Source organism: Abrus precatorius, unplaced genomic scaffold, assembly GCF_003935025.1.
Source record: "Abrus precatorius isolate BTA unplaced genomic scaffold, Abrus_2018 Scaffold11, whole genome shotgun sequence".
Lineage (NCBI taxonomy): Eukaryota > Viridiplantae > Streptophyta > Magnoliopsida > Fabales > Fabaceae > Abrus > Abrus precatorius.
The window spans coordinates 26,276,859-26,295,967 of record NW_020874303.1 but is presented as its reverse complement, the minus strand read 5'-3'; the positions used below and the strand labels follow the sequence as shown (position 1 = coordinate 26,295,967).

Below are 19,109 nucleotides of genomic sequence, written 5' to 3'. Positions count from 1 at the left end.
ATAATATTTGGGAAGAAATAAATGCTCCAGCAACCGGGTTTGTTTGTTGCTTCTAAATTAAAAAATCTGAGTCTCTTTAAAAGTCTGAAGCATGTGGCTTTAAAGGGAGAAGAGGCATCGAAGATGATTGAGGAAGCTAGGTGTTTAGACATTCATTGATTACAACTCTGGGGTTGTAAACAGCACACACCTCTTCTGTTCGTTCATGCAAACTTTCAATATCTCACTCCCAAAGAGGGAAAGGTCATCAATAAACCTCTATACAATTTAATAAATAAATAAAGGAAACAGGACCACACCCAAAAAACAAAAAAGATTTTAAACCCACTGATACATCAAGTTAAGAATTTTAAAAATTTATCATACTTTTTTAAAATATAAATTAAAGGAACTGCCCAAAATGGGCCCATGAGGCTATGTTGAGGACTAGTTTTGCTAACTCATCTCAATGGGCTAAAATAATGCCCATTGTGGTTGGGTTTTAACTACACTTTCACTTTTTCGACCATTTTCTTCCAGCTACCATAAAATGAAAAAATTATTATTTTTACTAGAGCAATGTTCTATCTTACCAAGTTACTTTTCACAAAAACAGTAAGAACACACATGACTAAGTGGAAAAATATTAAATTAAAATAATAAATATGATATTTAACAGAAATCAAAGCCATGCATTTACAATTATCGTATATATATTAATTCATATCATCAAGCATTTCCATTTTTACTATTCTCTTCCGTTACTTACTTATATTTTTTTTTCAGAAAACGTGTTTAATACATTCTGAAAATTAAATTCCACAAGTCATTAATAAATCACTTTTAAAATTTAAGTTTTAAAAGTTATATAAAATCACTTAATGTTTAATTTTAAAGAAAAATTCAAAAATAATTTATGAAAATAAATCTAAAAAGTGATCAGTAAATAGCTTGCGGAATTTAATTACCAAAATATATTAAATATACTTTTAAAAATTAAACTCCAATAGGGAGAAAAATGGTGCAAAATGAAAGAGTGATGCAAAAAGTGATCTGAAGAAAATAAGGTTAACATTCACATATATACCCGTCACATTTGCCTATGGCTGCCATGATCCAATTGCACAGAAACATAGCATAATCAACAATTGTTAAACGAAATTAACACTAAATTTTGTGATTTAACAGCATCTAGTAAAACGTGGAGTCTCCGTTACAATGAACCAAAAGAACTCTAATTTCCTATACTCGACATTTTACAAGAATCAAGCTCAAGTTGATGGGAGAAAGCTATAGATGAGACATTAAGTACAGTACATCTAATGGTACTTTCCAACATTTGTAGTGTGTGTTAGTGTCAGCAGAGAGCTTATCATTGTTTTCTATGGCGGGTACGACACATGCATCAGAAGTAAAACGTGAAATTGGATTCTTCCATGCCACTTTAACATACATTGTCAATACACTAGTATTCTGAACACTACCTTCTATAGGAAGATGCACCAGTTAGAAACGTTCCTTTACTTGTGCATCCTGGTTAACTTGATCAATCATGGGGGTATCTGAGCTAGCTTCATTTGTGAATGGAGGAAACTTTGGTTGTTCTTTTTCCTGTTTGGCATGGTCCTGATCATTTATGAGTGCATGGTCAGAAGAATACTTGTGATCCAAATTTGGTGGCGCAGTGTCCTCTTGATCTGTTGCAAATGAACTGCTCTCAATTGGATTGGTTGCGGCTGAAGATGACTTCGGTAATGGGGGATTTCTTTGCTCTTGATTAGCATCAACAATCTCATATTCAGATAACAGATCCATGAATTCATTAAGCAATCTCTGGACTTTTCTGTTTGATGCCATGGATGGAAGAATGTCTTCCCTAAGGAGCTTGTGTTTCCTCATTCCCTGCAAATATTAAGCTGGAACATTTGAGAAATTGAGATGATAAAGAAAAAGTGATCATTTGGTTTGACAATCATACACGCTGATCAATAGAATTTTCAGCATCTTCTTGTCAGAGTGACATCTTTTAAGGATAAATAAATCATTGTAATGAGCCAATAAATCTCTCTTTCATGCACTTTTCCACCGTGTAGCTCTCTAGTCATAATAAGTGTTTGTTTCCGCTTCTTCGTGAAAAAATCAGTTGAAAATATGTCTTTGCTTAAGCTATTGAAAACAAATCAAGATCGGAAGCAAAAACTAAAATTATAATTACTTTTTAAAATAAAAGTACATTTTATAATTGTAACCAAACCAAACTTAATTCTTGCTATACAAAAAACCACCTTTTTACACAATCTTAAAATCAATTTTAAAAATCTTTTAAACAGATGAGTCCTAAATTTCAATAATCATCTATTTCTATCCGAGAAAATTAAGTCTGCCTCTGTACCGTTTTAGCAATCTAGCTTGACTCACTTGTAATAAATTGTGACAACCGGGTTCAAGCAAGCATAATTTTATTAAATATGTACTTAGAGAAAAGCTTACGAGCACAAAAGGATCCCATGCTAAGTTATTTGAATATGAAGATGCTTCCTCAGCCATCCCTGTTGGAGGTCCAAGGAAACTCTCACAGACTTCTCGTAAACGAGATTCATCAGCTTCCCTGCAATAAATTTATAATCCGTGTTTAGTCTGCAATGGTCCAAAATCACAGAGCACAGAATATGCATGATCTCAAAGTATCTAAACTAAGATTTAAAAGTATACTGAATAAATATACATGGCATCTTCCTGAGTAAAAAAAGTGTTGAAGATTAATCACAAGTTGAATTCCATCTAAAGAATAGTTATGACGAGCATAAAATAATTTATTAAGGGCAACCTCAAAATATTATTTGCCAAAGAATTAAGTGTATAGTGTAGATGGTTGACCAGTAGGGAGACATACAGTAAGGATTAGTGGCACAGGAGCTGGGAATGAAAAAGAATATATAACAGAATTTTTATAGAAAACTAAATGTGAATAGATGCATGCATAAATCATGCAAGATCAATAAGGTGCTAAAATTGCATTTGAAAAATATCTCAAATAAAAAAGAGAAAAGAATACCACCTTGCAAGAAACCGCACGTATGACAACAGGCATTGGCGATATTCGTTGGGGGATCCCAAAGCCAAAGAAGAAGCCAATTGAGTTTCCAAATGAGCACGTGTTTGTACTCCATCATCAGTAACTCTGTATCAAGGTAGTCAAGTTTGAAACACTGTTTTTAAAACATCAACATTCTAACAAAAAAGGGTAAGAGGAAAAATTTACAAAACATAACATAACAAGCACACTACGTCATATTTCTTGACAAAAGTATAAGTATAAAGGAAATAACTGTAGATATTTCAATGATCTTGACAACAGATTATTGGTGTTGAACTATTAGGTCTCTCGACTGTTTGAAAAGGCACTATTTTGGGAACTGTATCCTATTGGGTCTCTGTTCAGCATCACATTGATACTGTATCAGAGGCAGGTGCTGCAATAAGGTGTTTTCATTCAATTCCTCAACCAGTATCTATCATGATTGTACAAATTATACAAGACAATTAGGAACAAATGTATCCAATAAAAAGTTGAACTCACACCTACTAAAGAGAAGATGACAGAAACTAACCTAAGGTGGTTAGGTCATGCAAGTAAAAAAAAGACTATAGGAGGCTCCAATAAGAAAAAAAAAGTTGATAAAAAACATTGTCTAATAAAGAGGTAAAGTTAACCTAAGAAAATTTTAGGAGAAACTATTAAAAATATGTGCTAAATGGTTTTACAGGAAATTGGGTTTTTTCAGAGAGCCAATCACATTGATTGATCATGTAGACCATCTCCATGAATGATATAAAGCTTGGTTATTGTTGTTGTTGAATATTTAGAATGCATGGATAAATAATGGTATTCTTCAGGTATATTAATGAACCACATCATAATGTTACAATGAAGCTAACGCCAAATGTTAGAAAATTAGTGTCTCAAGAGATTCTAATATTTATCCCACGTTCCATATTCCCCTAACTAAATTTCATATTCATTCGATATCCAACAGCATTTTCAAATCAAGAATCAAGTCCAACAAAGGCTATATTAAAAATAGATGCTGATCAATACACACCTAGTCCAACCTGGTTTTCGGGCCAGATATTTTCTAAGATCAACCTGCAATGCTGCCAGCTCACCACTTTGAATAGAACCCAAACTCCAGGAGCTGGCAAAATTTGATGCAGGGAAGCAATCATCAGCAACCCTCAGCCAACACTTGATGCTCATGTCAAATAGAAAAGCATGGCGAGTGGCCAACACAACAAGAGGGGAACCAGATTTTGATATTTTCACAGATATAACTTTAATAGTTCCTGAAAAGAAATAGTAAATGTTAAGATAACATAGAGCCACTGAAGAAGAAAAAAATTATTCAAAATCCAAAAGAAGTTGCCCTCATACAAGGGAAAATATGATAAGCTGAGCAGAGGCCATAGTTACAAACCAAGTATCTCCAATATCAAACAAAGGTAAATAAATATGGTACCTGCATCTTTAGCTGATGAGTTAGGACTTGAACCAACTAGAGAAGTCAATGAATCTTGAAGGAGACAGGTTCGGTTGAATAAATCCCACAAGTAAAGGGATCCTTTTCTTGTCACCAGCAGTAGTGTCCAACGCTCATCACAGTCTACAAATGTTGCTGCAGAACCCATCATCATGGTAGGCATTGCTCGTCTCCCACACTTGGTGTAAATCTTCTCAGAAGCAAGCAAAAGACAAAAGGCAGAGATTTCCAAAGCATTAGATTGACATCTTGCCCATACATTGAATTAATATAGTGTCTGGTTTTACAAACTTAAAAAAGGTTGAACCATTTATCACACCCTATATACAAATTAGCCATTTGTCACTTTCTACCAAAGCAGTTATCGGAACTGAAACAACAATATTTTTTCCGAAATCTGAATTCCAAAAGATAATGGATAAAAGGCACAGAACATAATTCAAGATACAAGTGGTACAATGTTAACACAAATAGCTTTTTTCATGCACTGGTTTACAGTTTCACCCTTTGTCATACATGAGGGATATTTTAAGTATAAGCAACTTCTAATCAATTATTAGATAAATGCCTACATCATATATGCAGGGCACACACACATTAACAACATGTATGGACAGGAGATACAAAAGAGATGCTACTAAGATATTAAAAGGCATAAAACATATCATGAAAGCCATCGAAGAGGTAAGTTTGAACAATATTAAAACATGAGGATAAATGTCTTGTGAAAACAAGCAACGAAGCTCAATAACATGAAGAAAACTTAGTATAGAGGATGTTGGGTACAACTACCACAGCTCAACATACAACCGTAATACACCAGAAATATTAATATAAAATGAGTAATGAAAAGGAAACCATGCATATACATGTAGAAAAGCAATTTACCTGTAAACATCCATCTTCACACCCAACTGCCCAGAAATTTGCATTGCCAGCTAAGACAGTGACTTTTCCTGATATCCTATCAGACCAGAGTGTCTGAGGACCCCTTGAGCACATAATTTCTGTTTCTTTCATCAAGGATGTATTTCCCATCCCTACAATGTCATTTACAGCATGTTCTCTTGGACGTGCTTCCAAAAGAATAGGGGAAGAGTCTTCCCCACCTTTCTTATCAAATACTCTAAGGGAAAGTGTAGCACTGCAAGCAGCTAAAGAACTAGAAGTCATCAAATTGCCCAACTGCTCAACATTGATGTTTCCATCACCAGCAGTAGCTGGAACCTTCTCAATCACTAGGCTATCAGAAATTGTGGCCCTAGCAGTAACCCCAGAACGCTCTTTTAAATCGGAATTTCTGCCATGTGCTCCTCCCACAGTACTTACTCTTATGCTATCATCATTATAAACAGCATGATCAGTGCCCTTTTTAAGATCGGAAGACGTAATAGGAAAATCAATTGCGTGCTGAACTGCACCCAAAATGCTTTCCTGCGGAGCAGGCACTCCAACTGCTTCTGGAATAATTCTTTTACGGCCATCAGGTCGTCTATATTCTCTTTGCTTAACAGGACTAGAAATTCGGCCAGAGGTTGTAACTTTGTTTGACCCATCACCAGATGGACCTCCAGTTTTCTTAGCATCATCATTTTGAGGTTCAGCATTCTTTGTAGCAACCCCTGCATCAACATAAGCCTTTGCTATAGTTTGATTTTGTTGAACATCAGAAACAACTTTTTTGCTTGATGTTTGCTTGGCAGAAGCTGCTTCTAGCAGTAACTGTGCTGGACTTTCTGCTAAATTTGCTTTACGACCTCTCACATCACCATAACGACTTCTTTTCAACTCATCTAGCTCACCATCACCTAATCTCTGACCAAGTTCTTTTACCTCAAAATGAAATGTAGCCACAGATCCATCCAAGGAACATGCAAAAAGTGAATATCCATCAGGGCTCCTGTTTGAAAAGGGAACAGAAAGAATAATGCAGAGGAGTCACTCACAGAAATAAGTCAAAATATTAATTAAGAAAATAGCATTCACATAACATGTCAACTGCAGCTAGAGATGAAGAGAAATACCAGGACAAATCCACAACACTTTGAGTAAAAAAATGCTTGGCCACAAATAGAGGACGGGGACTTGCAGTAGTCCAAACTGTTATAGTCCGATCCTGACTTCCAATGGCAATAACATTGTAAGGCTGTGGCTCTTTGCTTCCAGTCTTGGAAGCACCGTTGGTCCACCCAACAGGTACAGCCTTAACTTCCTGAGAATTAGTCATATTCCTTCTGAACATAGAATGGTTGAACTTAACCACAATGATGGGAGCATTATGTCCTAGAAAATCAAATGTTGCAGACCATTCCCCTCTCTCCAGCACAGGGGCAGAATGCCTTGGCTTCTGGAAACCATGAGTAGTGGTGATAAAATGACCACAAGGAGACCATCCAAGCCGCCTGAAAAAGGTTGATCCAAGCTGAAAGGAGACATGTTAATTAGAAAAGTGAGTGTATTATTCAATTAGAAAATTTTTCAAAATAAGAAACTTACTGATTTTGCCCAGTGACCATCTGTCCTATGGGCAAGACTCCAATCACTAGTTCGCCAAATAATTACAGTTTTATCATCAGATTGACTTGCAATAAATGAGCCAATAGGATCCCAAGCAACCCCCTTAACCAGGCTAGCATGGCCCCTTAGAACAGCAGTGCAAATGCCATTGCTCATATTCCATACATGGATAGTGTTGTCCAAACTCCCGCTAGCCAATGCAGAATCATCAGGAGACCAATTAAGATCCACCTACTTTAAGCACAGACAAATAGATCCCAAGTTAATAATGATCACTGAAAATGTAAAAGCATTGAAGCAAGCAGGCTAGAGACATTTTGATGTTAAATTTGGTTCATTCCATTCCAAGATCAAATGTCAGCATGAAACTAATAGGTTGAAACTTGAAAGTATTTTTTAAGAAGACGAGATTGAAAAATAAACGCAATAGCATTACCACATCTGCATTGTGCCCTCTCAAAGTCATTGCGACTTTCCAGTTTTCAATATCTGGGGGCTCTCCACTGCCAAATTCAGTGGTTCCTGAACCAGGCTTTCTCTCATGAACTAATATCACCTGATCATCAGATCCCGACGCAACATACCTTCCATGTTTAGCCCACCTAACACAATTGACAGAACCAAAGTGATCCCTCAGGGTTGCAAGAAGCCTTTGAGAAGAGGCATCATTTTCTATGTCAGTACTAACGGACTTCATATTCCATATGCGAACCTGCATAATACATAGTTGAGAATGTGATTGAATGAAAATTAGTACAAGTGTTTAAAATAAATCAACAAACAAAATCATCCCCTCTAATCCTACCCTGAACGCCAAAAGTTACATGCAGCTAGTTTCATCAGACACAAAGAGCAATAATTACTAATGTACACAGGAAAATTATGAGCATCGGGAATTTTTGGCATGAGTTATATTTCTTGGGCGTTTACCTGACACTAAGCTGGCAGCATTGATGTTAAATATCTAGTATTTCATACTTTTTTTAAAGAAAAACTAATTCACCAGACGGCACGCTAAATTGTGTCTAGTAAATTCTTATCAAAACCTATATTCAAGAATTACAGGACTGATGGAGTTTAAAATCTTATATTCAAAGTAAGGTGTCATTTCCTTGGATACCATATAAATAAAGAGGCAAAATTCAAAATCAACCATAAATTGAGAATCTCAAACACAGAAAATTTTCATACCTTGTGGTCACCACCACCAGTAGCGAACCTGAGCCCACCAGGTTGAACATCAATGGAGAAAATTTGCATGCCCTCATGCCTAACCCAACTAGGTTTCTCGGCAATCATCTTCAAAAAATCTCTTCTTTTACACTAAAAACAGTCTCTTTCCCACTCTGCTCTCTGCAAATTCAATTAAATAAACAACCCAGGTTTGAATCTCGGAGAAGTGGAAGCAGCTGAGAACTTCACTCACTATGCTCAAAACCTACGAGATTGCTACGCGAAATGCTGATTCTGAATCCCCCAAAGCACAGTGAAAACCGAATCAGTAAAAAAATTTCACTGAAATTTGGTATGTACGTGTACCCTCAAGGGTTTAACATTTTTCTTCAAAGAGGGGAAAATACCCAATTTGATGAACAACCCTGAAACCCAAAAAAAAAGATTTTTTTTTTTAAGGTAAAAGGACTTAGACCTAAGCTTTGGGACAAATGGGAAAAAAACCCTAAAAAGTGATGTTGTTGGGTGGGGAAGATCGAGGGGTTAACTTCCTCGTTAACGGTCAAATCTAACTAAGATGGCAATGACTAATAAATAAAAAATAAACAAATATTTTTCAGGAAATTAAAACAAAGATGTAATGTACAATAAGAGAGAATGAAAAAAATGATGGATATGGTGGAATTGAATGGTAACTTACTTTTGTTGTTTGGCTTATAAACGGCCTAACCTGCAATGTGCATAAGCTGATGGGTAAGTGGTAAGTAGCAAGAGAGATTATATCAGAATTGTTTTTCAGTGGAAAAATAAGTGCTTTAACTTTTCTTTTATATTTGAAGTTGGAGGTTTTTTCACCTTAAAAAAATATGATGTCGTTATCTTCAAATTTTGTTAAAAGACTAAAACGAGATTGCGTGCAACAGTTTTGTTTTCTGAAGAATATTTATGTGTTGTAAAGAAAATTAATAATAATAATAATAAAAACAGTAATATTGGAAGATTTCATGACTGCAGCAACTTAGATTAGATAAGGTCACTTTTAACATAATAATTTTTTATATTTTTATTTATTTTAAATTAAAGTCAGCCTTTAACTTATTTATCTTTATCTATTGAATAATTTTTTAAAAAAAATATTTTTAGATGATATTTTTATTATATTATATGATTTTTTATATTTAATATTTTTAAATTAATATGAATTTTAAAATATAAATTTTTAATTTTATTTAATACAATGAATAATATATTAGAAATAAAATTTATATAATATATCTTTTTTATTTAATAATATTTGTGCATTGTACGTCCAATAAAAAAAAGAACTTACTAATATGCTGACAAACTGAACCCATCCAAACTAAATTTAAATTTAAATAATTATACTAAATTGAATCATTAAAATTTTATAAAGAATCTTAAATTAAAATATTAAAAAAAGTAAAGATTAAGGGATTAAATTTTAAAATTTGGAACTTAATATCCCTGCACTGCATAAACATGACACGTGGGCTTCACTTATTACTCCGCGTGTTACTGTTTTCCCACCAGAAAGGCCCAACAAGACAGGGTTCAGTACTTATTCCGCAGACAACAACAGAAAACATAGTCATTAGTCATTGTTTTCATAGTATCATAAACTGTCACTGCTAAAATATTTGAAACGAACAACACTTTCTCAGCAAACTCTCTCTCTAATCTCTATAGTAACATTTTTCCAAAAGAACATGACTTTGAATCCCTCTTTGAGGGCACTCACCAACACTTCAACCAACCAATGTCTCAAACTTGCACGTTACCACTTTCACCGCCACCCTTATTCTCTATTGCAATCCAATGCGGTTACCCTCAATCCAAGGAACACTGATCCTCATATTGCACAACAGCTGTTCGATCAAACACCCCTTAGAGGCCTCAAAGAACATAACCAGTTGCTTTTCCGTTACTCTCGCGATGACCAAACCCAAGAAGCCCTCCACCACTTTGTGGCCCTTTATCGATTGGGTTTACCCCCAGATGAGTTAACCATGTCCTGTGTTTTGAAAGTTTGTGCCGGTTTCTTTGATAGGATAGTGGGTGAACAAGTGCATTGTCAATGTGTCAAGTGTGGACTTGTGCAGCATGTTAGTGTAGGAACCTCTCTTGTTGATATGTACATGAAAACTGAGAATGTTAGGGATGGGAGGAGAGCTTTTGATGAAATGGGTGACAGAAATGTGGTGTCTTGGACTTCTTTGCTCGCGGGTTATTCATGGAATGGGCTTAATGATCACGCGTGGGAATTGTTCTGTCAGATGCAAATTGAGGGTTACATGCCTAACCAGTATACTGTTTCTACTGTAATTGCAGCTTTGGCCAATGAGGGTGCGGTTACTATAGGAATGCAAATCCATGCCTTGGTTGTAAAGCATGGTTTTGAGACAGTGAGACCTGTGTGCAATTCTTTAGTTAGTATGTATTCAAAGTCAGGGATGTTAAGAGATGCTAGAGCTATTTTTTATAACATGGAGAACAAGGATTCGGTTTCTTGGAATAGTATGATTGCAGGGCATGTGATAAATGGACAAGATTTGGAAGCTTTTGAAACATTTAACAACATGCAGCTTGTAGGGGCTAAGCCTACGCACATGACATTTGCATCTGTTATCAAGTCATGTGCCAGCCTTAAAGAATTGGGGTTAGTAAGATTGCTGCATTGTAGGGCCCTGAAGAGTGGGTTCTCCACTTACCGAAGTGTCATAACTGCACTCATGGTGGCGTTGAGTAAGTGCAAGGAAATGGATGATGCCTATAGTCTATTCTTGTTGATGCATGGGGGTCAAAGTGTGGTGTCATGGACTGCTATGATCAGCGGGTACTTGCAGAATGGTGGCACCGATCAGGCTGTGAATCTGTTTTCTCAAATGAGGAGGGAAGGTGTGAAACCAAATCATTTCACATATTCTGCCATTCTTACTGTGCAACATGCTGTTTTCATTTCCGAAATACATGCAGAAGTTATCAAAACTAATTATGAGAAGTCATCTTCCGTAGGAACAGCACTTTTGGATGCTTTTGTTAAGATAGGAAATATTAATGATGCTGTTAAAGTGTTTGAACTAATTGAAGCAAAGGACATAATAGCCTGGTCTGCGATGCTAGCAGGATATGCACAAACAGGAGAAACTGAAGAAGCTGCTAAAATCTTCCTTCAATTGACAAAGGAGGGGATCAGACCAAATGAATTTACCTTTTCCAGCATCATTAATGCCTGTGCTGCTCCTACAGCGTCAGTAGAGCAGGGAAAACAATTCCATGCCAATGCAGTTAAAATGAGATTGAACAATGCTTTATGTGTAAGTAGTGCCCTTGTTACCATGTATGCAAAGAGAGGCAACATTGATAGTGCATATGAAGTTTTCAAAAGGCAAAAGGAGAGGGACTTGGTTTCTTGGAACTCAATGATCTCTGGATATGCACAGCATGGCCAGGCCAAGAAAGCGTTGGAGGTATTTGAGGAGATGCAAAAACGAAACTTGGAAGTGGATGCTGTAACATTCATCGGTGTCATTTCTGCCTGTACTCATGCTGGCCTAGTGGACAAAGGTCAAAACTACTTCGATGTAATGATCAATCATCGTCACATTAATCCAACAATGGAGCACTACTCTTGCATGATTGATCTATATAGCCGAGCAGGGATGCTGGGAAAAGCCATGGATATCATAAATGGAATGCCATTTCCCCCAGGTGCAACTGTGTGGCGCACAATTTTAGCAGCTTCTCGAGTACACTGCAATATTGAGCTTGGGAAACTTGCTGCTGAAAAAATTATATCACTTCAGCCACAAGATTCGGCTGCATATGTTCTATTATCCAATATGTATGCTGCAGCAGGAAACTGGCAAGAAAGAGTCAATGTGAGAAAACTAATGGATATGAGAAAAGTGAAAAAAGAACCAGGCTACAGTTGGATTGAGGTGAAAAACAAAACATACTCATTCTTGGCCGGTGATTCGTCACATCCTTTGTCAGACCAGATTTACTTAAAACTTTCAGAGTTAAATATCCGGTTGAGGGATGCTGGTTATCAGCCTGATACAAACTATGTGTTTCATGATATTGAAGATGAACAAAAAGAAACCATTCTTTCTCGTCATAGTGAAAGACTTGCCATAGCCTTCGGTTTAATAGCTACACTTCCTGAAATTCCCATCCAGATTGTGAAGAATCTCAGAGTTTGTGGAGATTGTCACAACTTTATTAAGTTAGTATCACTGGTTGAGCAGAGATATATTGTTGTCAGAGACTCAAACCGGTTTCACCACTTTATAGGTGGTTTGTGCTCATGTGGAGACTACTGGTGATGTTTGGGCCAATATGCCTTATTTGTTTTGAAGATTCTTTAGTGGATTAGACTTTTGTTTTCCAAAGAATCCATGAATCTTCTCCAAGGAAAGATTGCCATAGGAACTGAAATCCTAAATTTATCATATCATCGAGTGCGATACATGGATGCTTAAACGCAGATTACTGCAATGAGTATGATATTGTTAGTCGCTCTTTGACCATTGTAGACATTATTCAACTCAGGAAAGGATGATCATTCAACAGTACTTCTCAAGAAAATATACATTTATTTTACTAAGGCAAAATGATGGTAGTTGCTAAAATATGCTGGCTGATTCCAAAAAGCCTGAAAGCCGCTGCCAATTTTGCTGCTGATCTGTTTCAGGGCTCAGGGTTATGATTACTTTAGATACTTGGTGAACCAGGTCAGAAAACTGAAAATGCTTCTTGCGAATTACTCCATTTCCCCTTATTTCAACTGTTATTTATTTATCAGCTAACCTTTTTGATCCTAGAGTTAAATTTTGTAATATTGAAGCAATCAATTTTAGTTAGATGTACAAGTAACTTAATGAGAAGTACCGTCGACATTGACGCATTTAATTATAGAGAAAATCATTATTACTCCATGACTTGAAATTTGTGCAGATGAATTTGTTATAGAATATTTTTTATATTTCTGCCATAGAATCATATAATTACAATGAGCATGACACTACAAAAATTGACTCCTGCTGATTGAGAATTGATTATAAAAAAATATTAATAACGTTCACTGAATTAAAGATAATAAAAGAAGTGCAGGGCGTCCATCCACATTGCTTAAGATGTAAAAGCTGTAGACATCTGATAACCTTTTTCGGGAATCAGGAGTAACTTAGCGGCTGGAATACAGAATCTATTCTATCATCACATTTTGTTACAGTTTAGTTACAAGAAGATTTTACGGTAGGTGAATACGCTAAAAGGCATATTTCATGATGAGTCTAGTACGTCCTAAAATCAGTAGCTTGAAGCAAAATATCTGCTGAGTATCTGATCCATCTTGAAACTGAAATGTACCCAAAGTAACGAGCATCACACGAGTTATTTTTTCATGTCATTTCAGATTCTGTTATACACAATTTAGGATAAGCAAAATGAGTATCCACCTTTTATAAATTCACCTCCGTACAACAGGGGAAATCACATCCCCCAAAACAAAATGAAAAAGATGCATTTCACTTGATCCAACAGCTAAGTAAATTACAAATAATAACAACATATTTCCAACCAGTTTGGATCTTCGAAGTGAAATTCCGTCAGTATTAACCTTCCTCCCCAAACTCCTTCGTGAATCTCTCATGAACGTCAAGGTCGGCTTTGCTTACTGTAGGCCTTTGTCTAGCAAGTACCTTCTCAAAATCTGTTCTTGTAATAGGGGGTGGAAGGATCTGCAGTAAGTTTTAAAGCAGTAAGCATTTCTCTGCTTCAAATTAAGATAGATATAACAACCGAAGTACAAAGCACCACAACTCTATAACATCTTGAATACCTTAGAAGCAAGTCCTTGCGCAGCAAGCTCCTGCATTGTGGTTTGTACTGCACTCTGTTGCTTTGGTCCACATGGGATCCACATACCCTCAGGATTCTTAAAGAAGAACATGGCATCTTGGGTTTTGCGAACAGGTTCAAACAAGACATCTTTCACCTGAAGAGAGGACCAAAAACATTTTAGCTGAAATTCATCTAAGTAAAAAACTAATGAAACAAGTTATTTCATATATAGGTAAAACTTACGCAAACAGATATATCTGAACCAGAAAACCCCTCTGTCCTGCTAGCCAAATATTCAAAATCACTTTCGGTCAGGTTATGGGGAGTATCTCCTAGATGCACCTGTTCAATTTATTTAGCCAGAAAAAGAGTAGGGTAAAACCATTTGCCAGGTTTATATAACCCAATAAAATCCATCATTCAATATATTGCCCTTGCCTTGAACATGTGTTGGCGAGCCTTCAAATCTGGTAGGGGAATATATATACGCTTGTCAAAACGACGCCTTATCGCCTGCAATTACAAATCAGTTAGTGAAAACAACATTGTATTACTATTGACTCTACGGAGGATCACATATAACAAATTTATTTATCTTACCTGGTCCAACGCATAGGGTGTATTTGTTGCTGCAAGAACAAGAACTTTCTGATCATTGTGTCCTACACCCTACAACATAAGGGGATAAACTACATTAAATGAAGAGACACAGAAAGAGGAAACAAATACTAAAATTGTTGGAAACTACATTAATGTTAAGAGCAAAAAAGTGAATCAAGATGAGAGGATAAAACATAGATAAGCAAGCCAATTTTTGACAATAATATGCATTTGGTCAGAGAAAACTACATGACTAAAAATCAACCAAGTTACTTTACAAATGTTAATGGGTCAAGGATAACAACAATGACACTCAAGTGCTTCTCAGTGTTTGGCCACCAGTGAAACATGCTTCAGTAATAGTTCAGTTATATAACAACAAATGAATTTTCTGTTGAAAATACACATTGAAAAACATCAAACATGTTGACTGGATAAACAAATAACAATTCACACAACATAAAAAACTGCATACAGCAAATCAGTGAGTGCCATGCAGTCCTAGCATTCCCTTTCTGAGACGTAGATACTAGACAGAGCACAATTGAAAATATGCAACTTTGTGACATGTGAACTTCTCATTGAATAAAAACAGAACATGCTGAGTACGCTGCAATAAGGACTTTAAGCACTAAGGTAAATGAAATTATATAAAATTGTTTTGAACAGCAAGAAAACAGCAGAGACAACATGCTGATCAAAGGAAGGAATAAAACTAAACTAAAGCTAGTTCCAGGTTTTAACAGTTATTGCACACTTAAACATGATTTGAAGACCCAAAGTACCAATAAGAAAGATCCAGTTCAAATTAGCTCAACCTTGCTCTGCTATTCAACTATTAACCTCCTCGCATGCTGAAACAAAATTTAGCTAAAAATCGTTTTAAATGAAGGTTTAGCTTGACTTATTTCCAACCAAAAAAGTTGACTCATGCAAGATGTGTTAAAAAGCACCCAGTCATCTGACACCTCCAAGTTCTTGAAGCTTGAAAGACAATTTATCAGAAGCACTAACATAATCTGAGGAAACCTACTTTTGAAAATGAATCACAAGATATGCTTGAGCCTAAATGAGGGTAAATAAAAGAATTTAAGAAATTACTTTTCTTTTTCCTTCATGATTTGAAACTATATTAATAACAGGTCCACATATGTGACTTTGAAACAGGGACTAAGGTTTCTTGACAACTTGTGCAGAATGCAATTCAAATGCAAATTACCTGCATCTGCACCAAAAGCTCTGTTTTAATTCGTCTTGAAGCTTCACTCTCATTGCCTTCTCCACGCTGACCACATAGGGAATCTATCTCATCAATAAATATGATAGAAGGGGCACTTTCTCGAGCCATTTGGAAAAGGTTTGAAACCAGTTTTTCACTTTCTCCCATCCACTTTGAAACAAGGTCCGATGAAGAAACACTGATGAAGAATTTAAAAGTTAAAAATGCTTGCAAGAACATGTCCACTTATGGACCTACATTCATAACAATACAGAAGATTGTTTTTTTAAATAGATATCACATATCTCTAATTCTCAATTGAAACAAAATTATTGTCAGGAAAAAACATAGAAAATTGAAGGATAAATTAGAAGAAAATTATAATCATCAACCCACCATCTTCTAAAAGCTACCCAATTGGCAAAAATTATTGCACTATATATCATTATTCTATAAATTTTAGTATTTTTTTTAAACCAAACACTAAACTATTTTCATTTTAATTCCTCTCATTTTATCCAATGCAAACATAAGGTTTGAAAATGACAGAGGACAAGGAAGTCAATTATAACAATGTTGCAGTTTTTAATGATTTTAGTTATTTTGGTTAAAATTATTATTTTTATTAGTGCAATTATTGTAGAGCTGGAATTCCTATTGGGATAATAAATGGATACAGAAATTTGTAGAAGATTATCTACCACGAATTCAAGTTTTAATGCCCATAAAAGGGTATGCTATGCAGAAATTGAGACACATATTTTAACTTATGAATCTGAATTCATTCCAATGATTTTCCAAGCAATCTGATAAAACTCCAGACCTCGAGGTTGCTCAATTCTATTAACTTCATTCTTTTCTTAAACCATAGATTAAATTTACCTGAAAAATGTGGACTCAGCTTCGGTCGCAACTGCCTTGGCTAAATATGATTTTCCTGTTCCAGGAGGCCCATACAACAAAAAAGCTCTCCAGGGTCGTCTTTTACCTGAAAGGAATCACAAGGAAACATATTAAACATTTCACAAATTTTCATACAAGAAAATCACCAAACACTTGCTTGGCATAACACAAGTATGCAAAAATAAAAAACAAAATGCAAGTCACTCAGAATCTTAACTTTGGTTGAAATTGTTCACACTGTCATCTATTTTCCCCTTCCTACTTTCCACACACTCAACCAAGTAGACCCTTAGTGATAAAAGAACATTTCAATCAAATTCCAGTTCCTTGTTGAGAATATTAGGATTTGCAATTTGGCATACTTAATGAATGAAGTGAAGAAACAAACTTGCATATAAAGATTGTAATGCACAAGCCTCAACATTCTATCCTTCAAAAAAAAAAAAACACATAGACACTTCAAAACAGTAGCCTTCTTGTGCCATACATTTGTTAGACACTTCTCCAATACTTTCCAGCTGCGTTTCCATTATTTTTGCACCTTCATTTTTAAAATTTCAATACGAATTCAATACAAATGAGAATACCCCAATAATTATATAATAGTAACATTTTATTAGGCCTATGATATAACTCATTCTCTTTCTTTTTTTTAACCACCAATTCTCTCTTTTGATTCAAGATTGTATTTGATGTTAGTTTTACATTAATTTTTACACATTATATCATAGTTGTGTCATGTCATTAATTTTTAATATCCCCGAATCAGTGTTATATAACGCCATTGCTTTGAGTTACATACAAATACAATGCATCTACTTCACTATGCATAGTTTCAGTCATAGGATCAACTCTGCGACCATAGCAGAAGCTAATAACAAAGAAAGCAACAAGACAACAACGAATGATTAGCATTTCTTAAGAACAGTGACAAAGGAAACCAACCAGTAAAGAACTGAGGGAACTTCACAGGCAAAATCACAGCCTCCTGCAGTGCCTGTTTGGCGCTCTCCAATCCTGCGACGTCATTCCACTTAACGTTAGGTTTCTCCCTGATGATCGCCGAGTTCAGCCCAGCCCTAAGCTTCGCCTGCTCAGGGTCCTCCCCGTCTCCGCCATCGCCATCCTTGGGCTTGGTCTTGGGCCGCGCCGCCACAGCAGCATCCCCGTTGGAGGCTGGGCCGGGCCCACCGTCGTCAAGGACAGCCCGAATCTCCTCAGCCCGACGCAGATATTCGGTGAATTTCTGGGTTATGGCTTCTTTGATCTTAGGGTTCTTCTCGTACTTCAAATGGGTCTTGAAGTACTCCAAAGCGTTCATGTAGAGAGGAAACGCTTTCGCGTAGTTGCCAGCATTGTCTTCTTGCACGGCTTGCTTCACGTACTCTATAGCTTGTTCCTTGAAATTGCTATACATCTTCTTCCGTTCCTCACCAACTGCATATACAGGAATCGAAATTACGAACCAAGAACAGCGGGTCAAGGAAGAGGGAAAACCCTAGACCTGCAACGCAATCATATTTTCCACGAATCGGAAGAAGCTGTGGATATCGTCGATTTCGAAACCCTAATCGGAAGTGAGGTGAGGATCTGATCGGAAAAAAGGGGAAAAGAGAAAAAGAATACTCCAAGTTTGGTTTTGTTCTCCCAAAAAACGCGTTTCGCTTATCAATATCAATAATAAGTAATATTTTTTTCTAACATAAATTTTTCTTCCATTTTAAAAATACTGTTATATTTTATTACGAGTTTTTTAATATTTTAAAAAATATATAAACATATTTCTAATTTTTTTACATTTTATTTACTTCCTAGTTCCTACCATTTATTTCACATGAATATGAGTGGTGGTGTTATTAGTATTCCCTAATGCTCTGCGTTTTGGTTTGATATTTTATTTTTCTTAAATGTTATTTTTTCTTAACAGTGTGATTCATCTAATTTAATATATTATTAAAAGTTATTTTTGGTTGCGTAAGTTTGTGATTATAATTCAGACACAAGTGAAATTAGATAAAAGCCCCATAAGGTGGACAAGTTCATTTATTCCTTTCCACATCCTATAATTTCATTCAAGACAAATTTATAATATACCATAGACACAAGTGAATAATATGTCCAAGTAACACACTTTTGGATTGTGAAATTTGGAGGACATCCATCGGCTGGAGTTTTTAAAATATTTCTTCAGCTCCTTTTGTAATAAATACTTATTAAATTTGTTTATCATATTTATAAGAAATAAACTATTATATTTATGTTGAATTTTGGAAGTCTTATAGAAGGCTTATGTAATGCAGTATTATCTTTTCACC

At 35.6% G+C, this 19,109-nt stretch overlaps 3 protein-coding genes across 11 annotated transcripts; 1 reads left to right on the top strand and 2 right to left on the bottom strand.

Annotated features, from left to right (window-relative positions):
* Nucleotides 1–1,035: 1,035 nt before the first annotated feature.
* Nucleotides 1,036–9,007, bottom strand: LOC113854129 (protein HIRA-like). Of its 8 annotated transcripts, none has more exons than XM_027484993.1 (11): nt 8,904–9,007; nt 8,226–8,501; nt 7,471–7,746; nt 7,014–7,265; nt 6,542–6,939; nt 5,406–6,417; nt 4,497–4,707; nt 4,083–4,323; nt 3,038–3,160; nt 2,470–2,587; nt 1,036–1,881 (listed from the first exon to the last, which is right to left on the bottom strand). In XM_027484993.1, the coding sequence occupies exons 2-11, from the start codon at nt 8,331–8,333 to the stop codon at nt 1,486–1,488; spliced, it is 3,135 nt and encodes a 1,044-aa protein (XP_027340794.1). In that variant the 5' UTR covers nt 8,334–8,501; nt 8,904–9,007; the 3' UTR covers nt 1,036–1,485. The 8 variants fall into 8 exon arrangements, with proteins under 8 accessions (XP_027340794.1, XP_027340795.1, XP_027340791.1 ...); XM_027484994.1 differs by having other exon boundaries at nt 8,226–8,464; XM_027484990.1 differs by having other exon boundaries at nt 8,226–8,632; nt 8,908–9,007.
* An 813-nt stretch (nt 9,008–9,820) lies between these two features.
* Nucleotides 9,821–13,155, top strand: LOC113856523 (pentatricopeptide repeat-containing protein At2g27610). Its single transcript, XM_027488367.1, has one exon. It carries the CDS (start codon nt 9,935–9,937, stop codon nt 12,551–12,553), a length of 2,619 nt encoding a protein of 872 aa, XP_027344168.1. The 5' UTR covers nt 9,821–9,934; the 3' UTR covers nt 12,554–13,155.
* A 108-nt stretch (nt 13,156–13,263) lies between these two features.
* LOC113854055 (protein SUPPRESSOR OF K(+) TRANSPORT GROWTH DEFECT 1) lies at nt 13,264–18,698 on the bottom strand. Of its 2 annotated transcripts, XM_027484883.1 has the most exons (9): nt 17,740–18,433; nt 17,619–17,645; nt 16,774–16,879; nt 15,892–16,090; nt 14,673–14,741; nt 14,511–14,585; nt 14,316–14,414; nt 14,071–14,226; nt 13,610–13,969 (listed from the first exon to the last, which is right to left on the bottom strand). In XM_027484883.1, the coding sequence occupies exons 1-9, from the start codon at nt 18,209–18,211 to the stop codon at nt 13,844–13,846; spliced, it is 1,329 nt and encodes a 442-aa protein (XP_027340684.1). In that variant the 5' UTR covers nt 18,212–18,433; the 3' UTR covers nt 13,610–13,843. The 2 variants fall into 2 exon arrangements, with proteins under 2 accessions (XP_027340683.1, XP_027340684.1); XM_027484882.1 differs by lacking the exon at nt 17,619–17,645 and having other exon boundaries at nt 13,264–13,969; nt 17,740–18,698.
* Nucleotides 18,699–19,109: the final 411 nt, after the last annotated feature.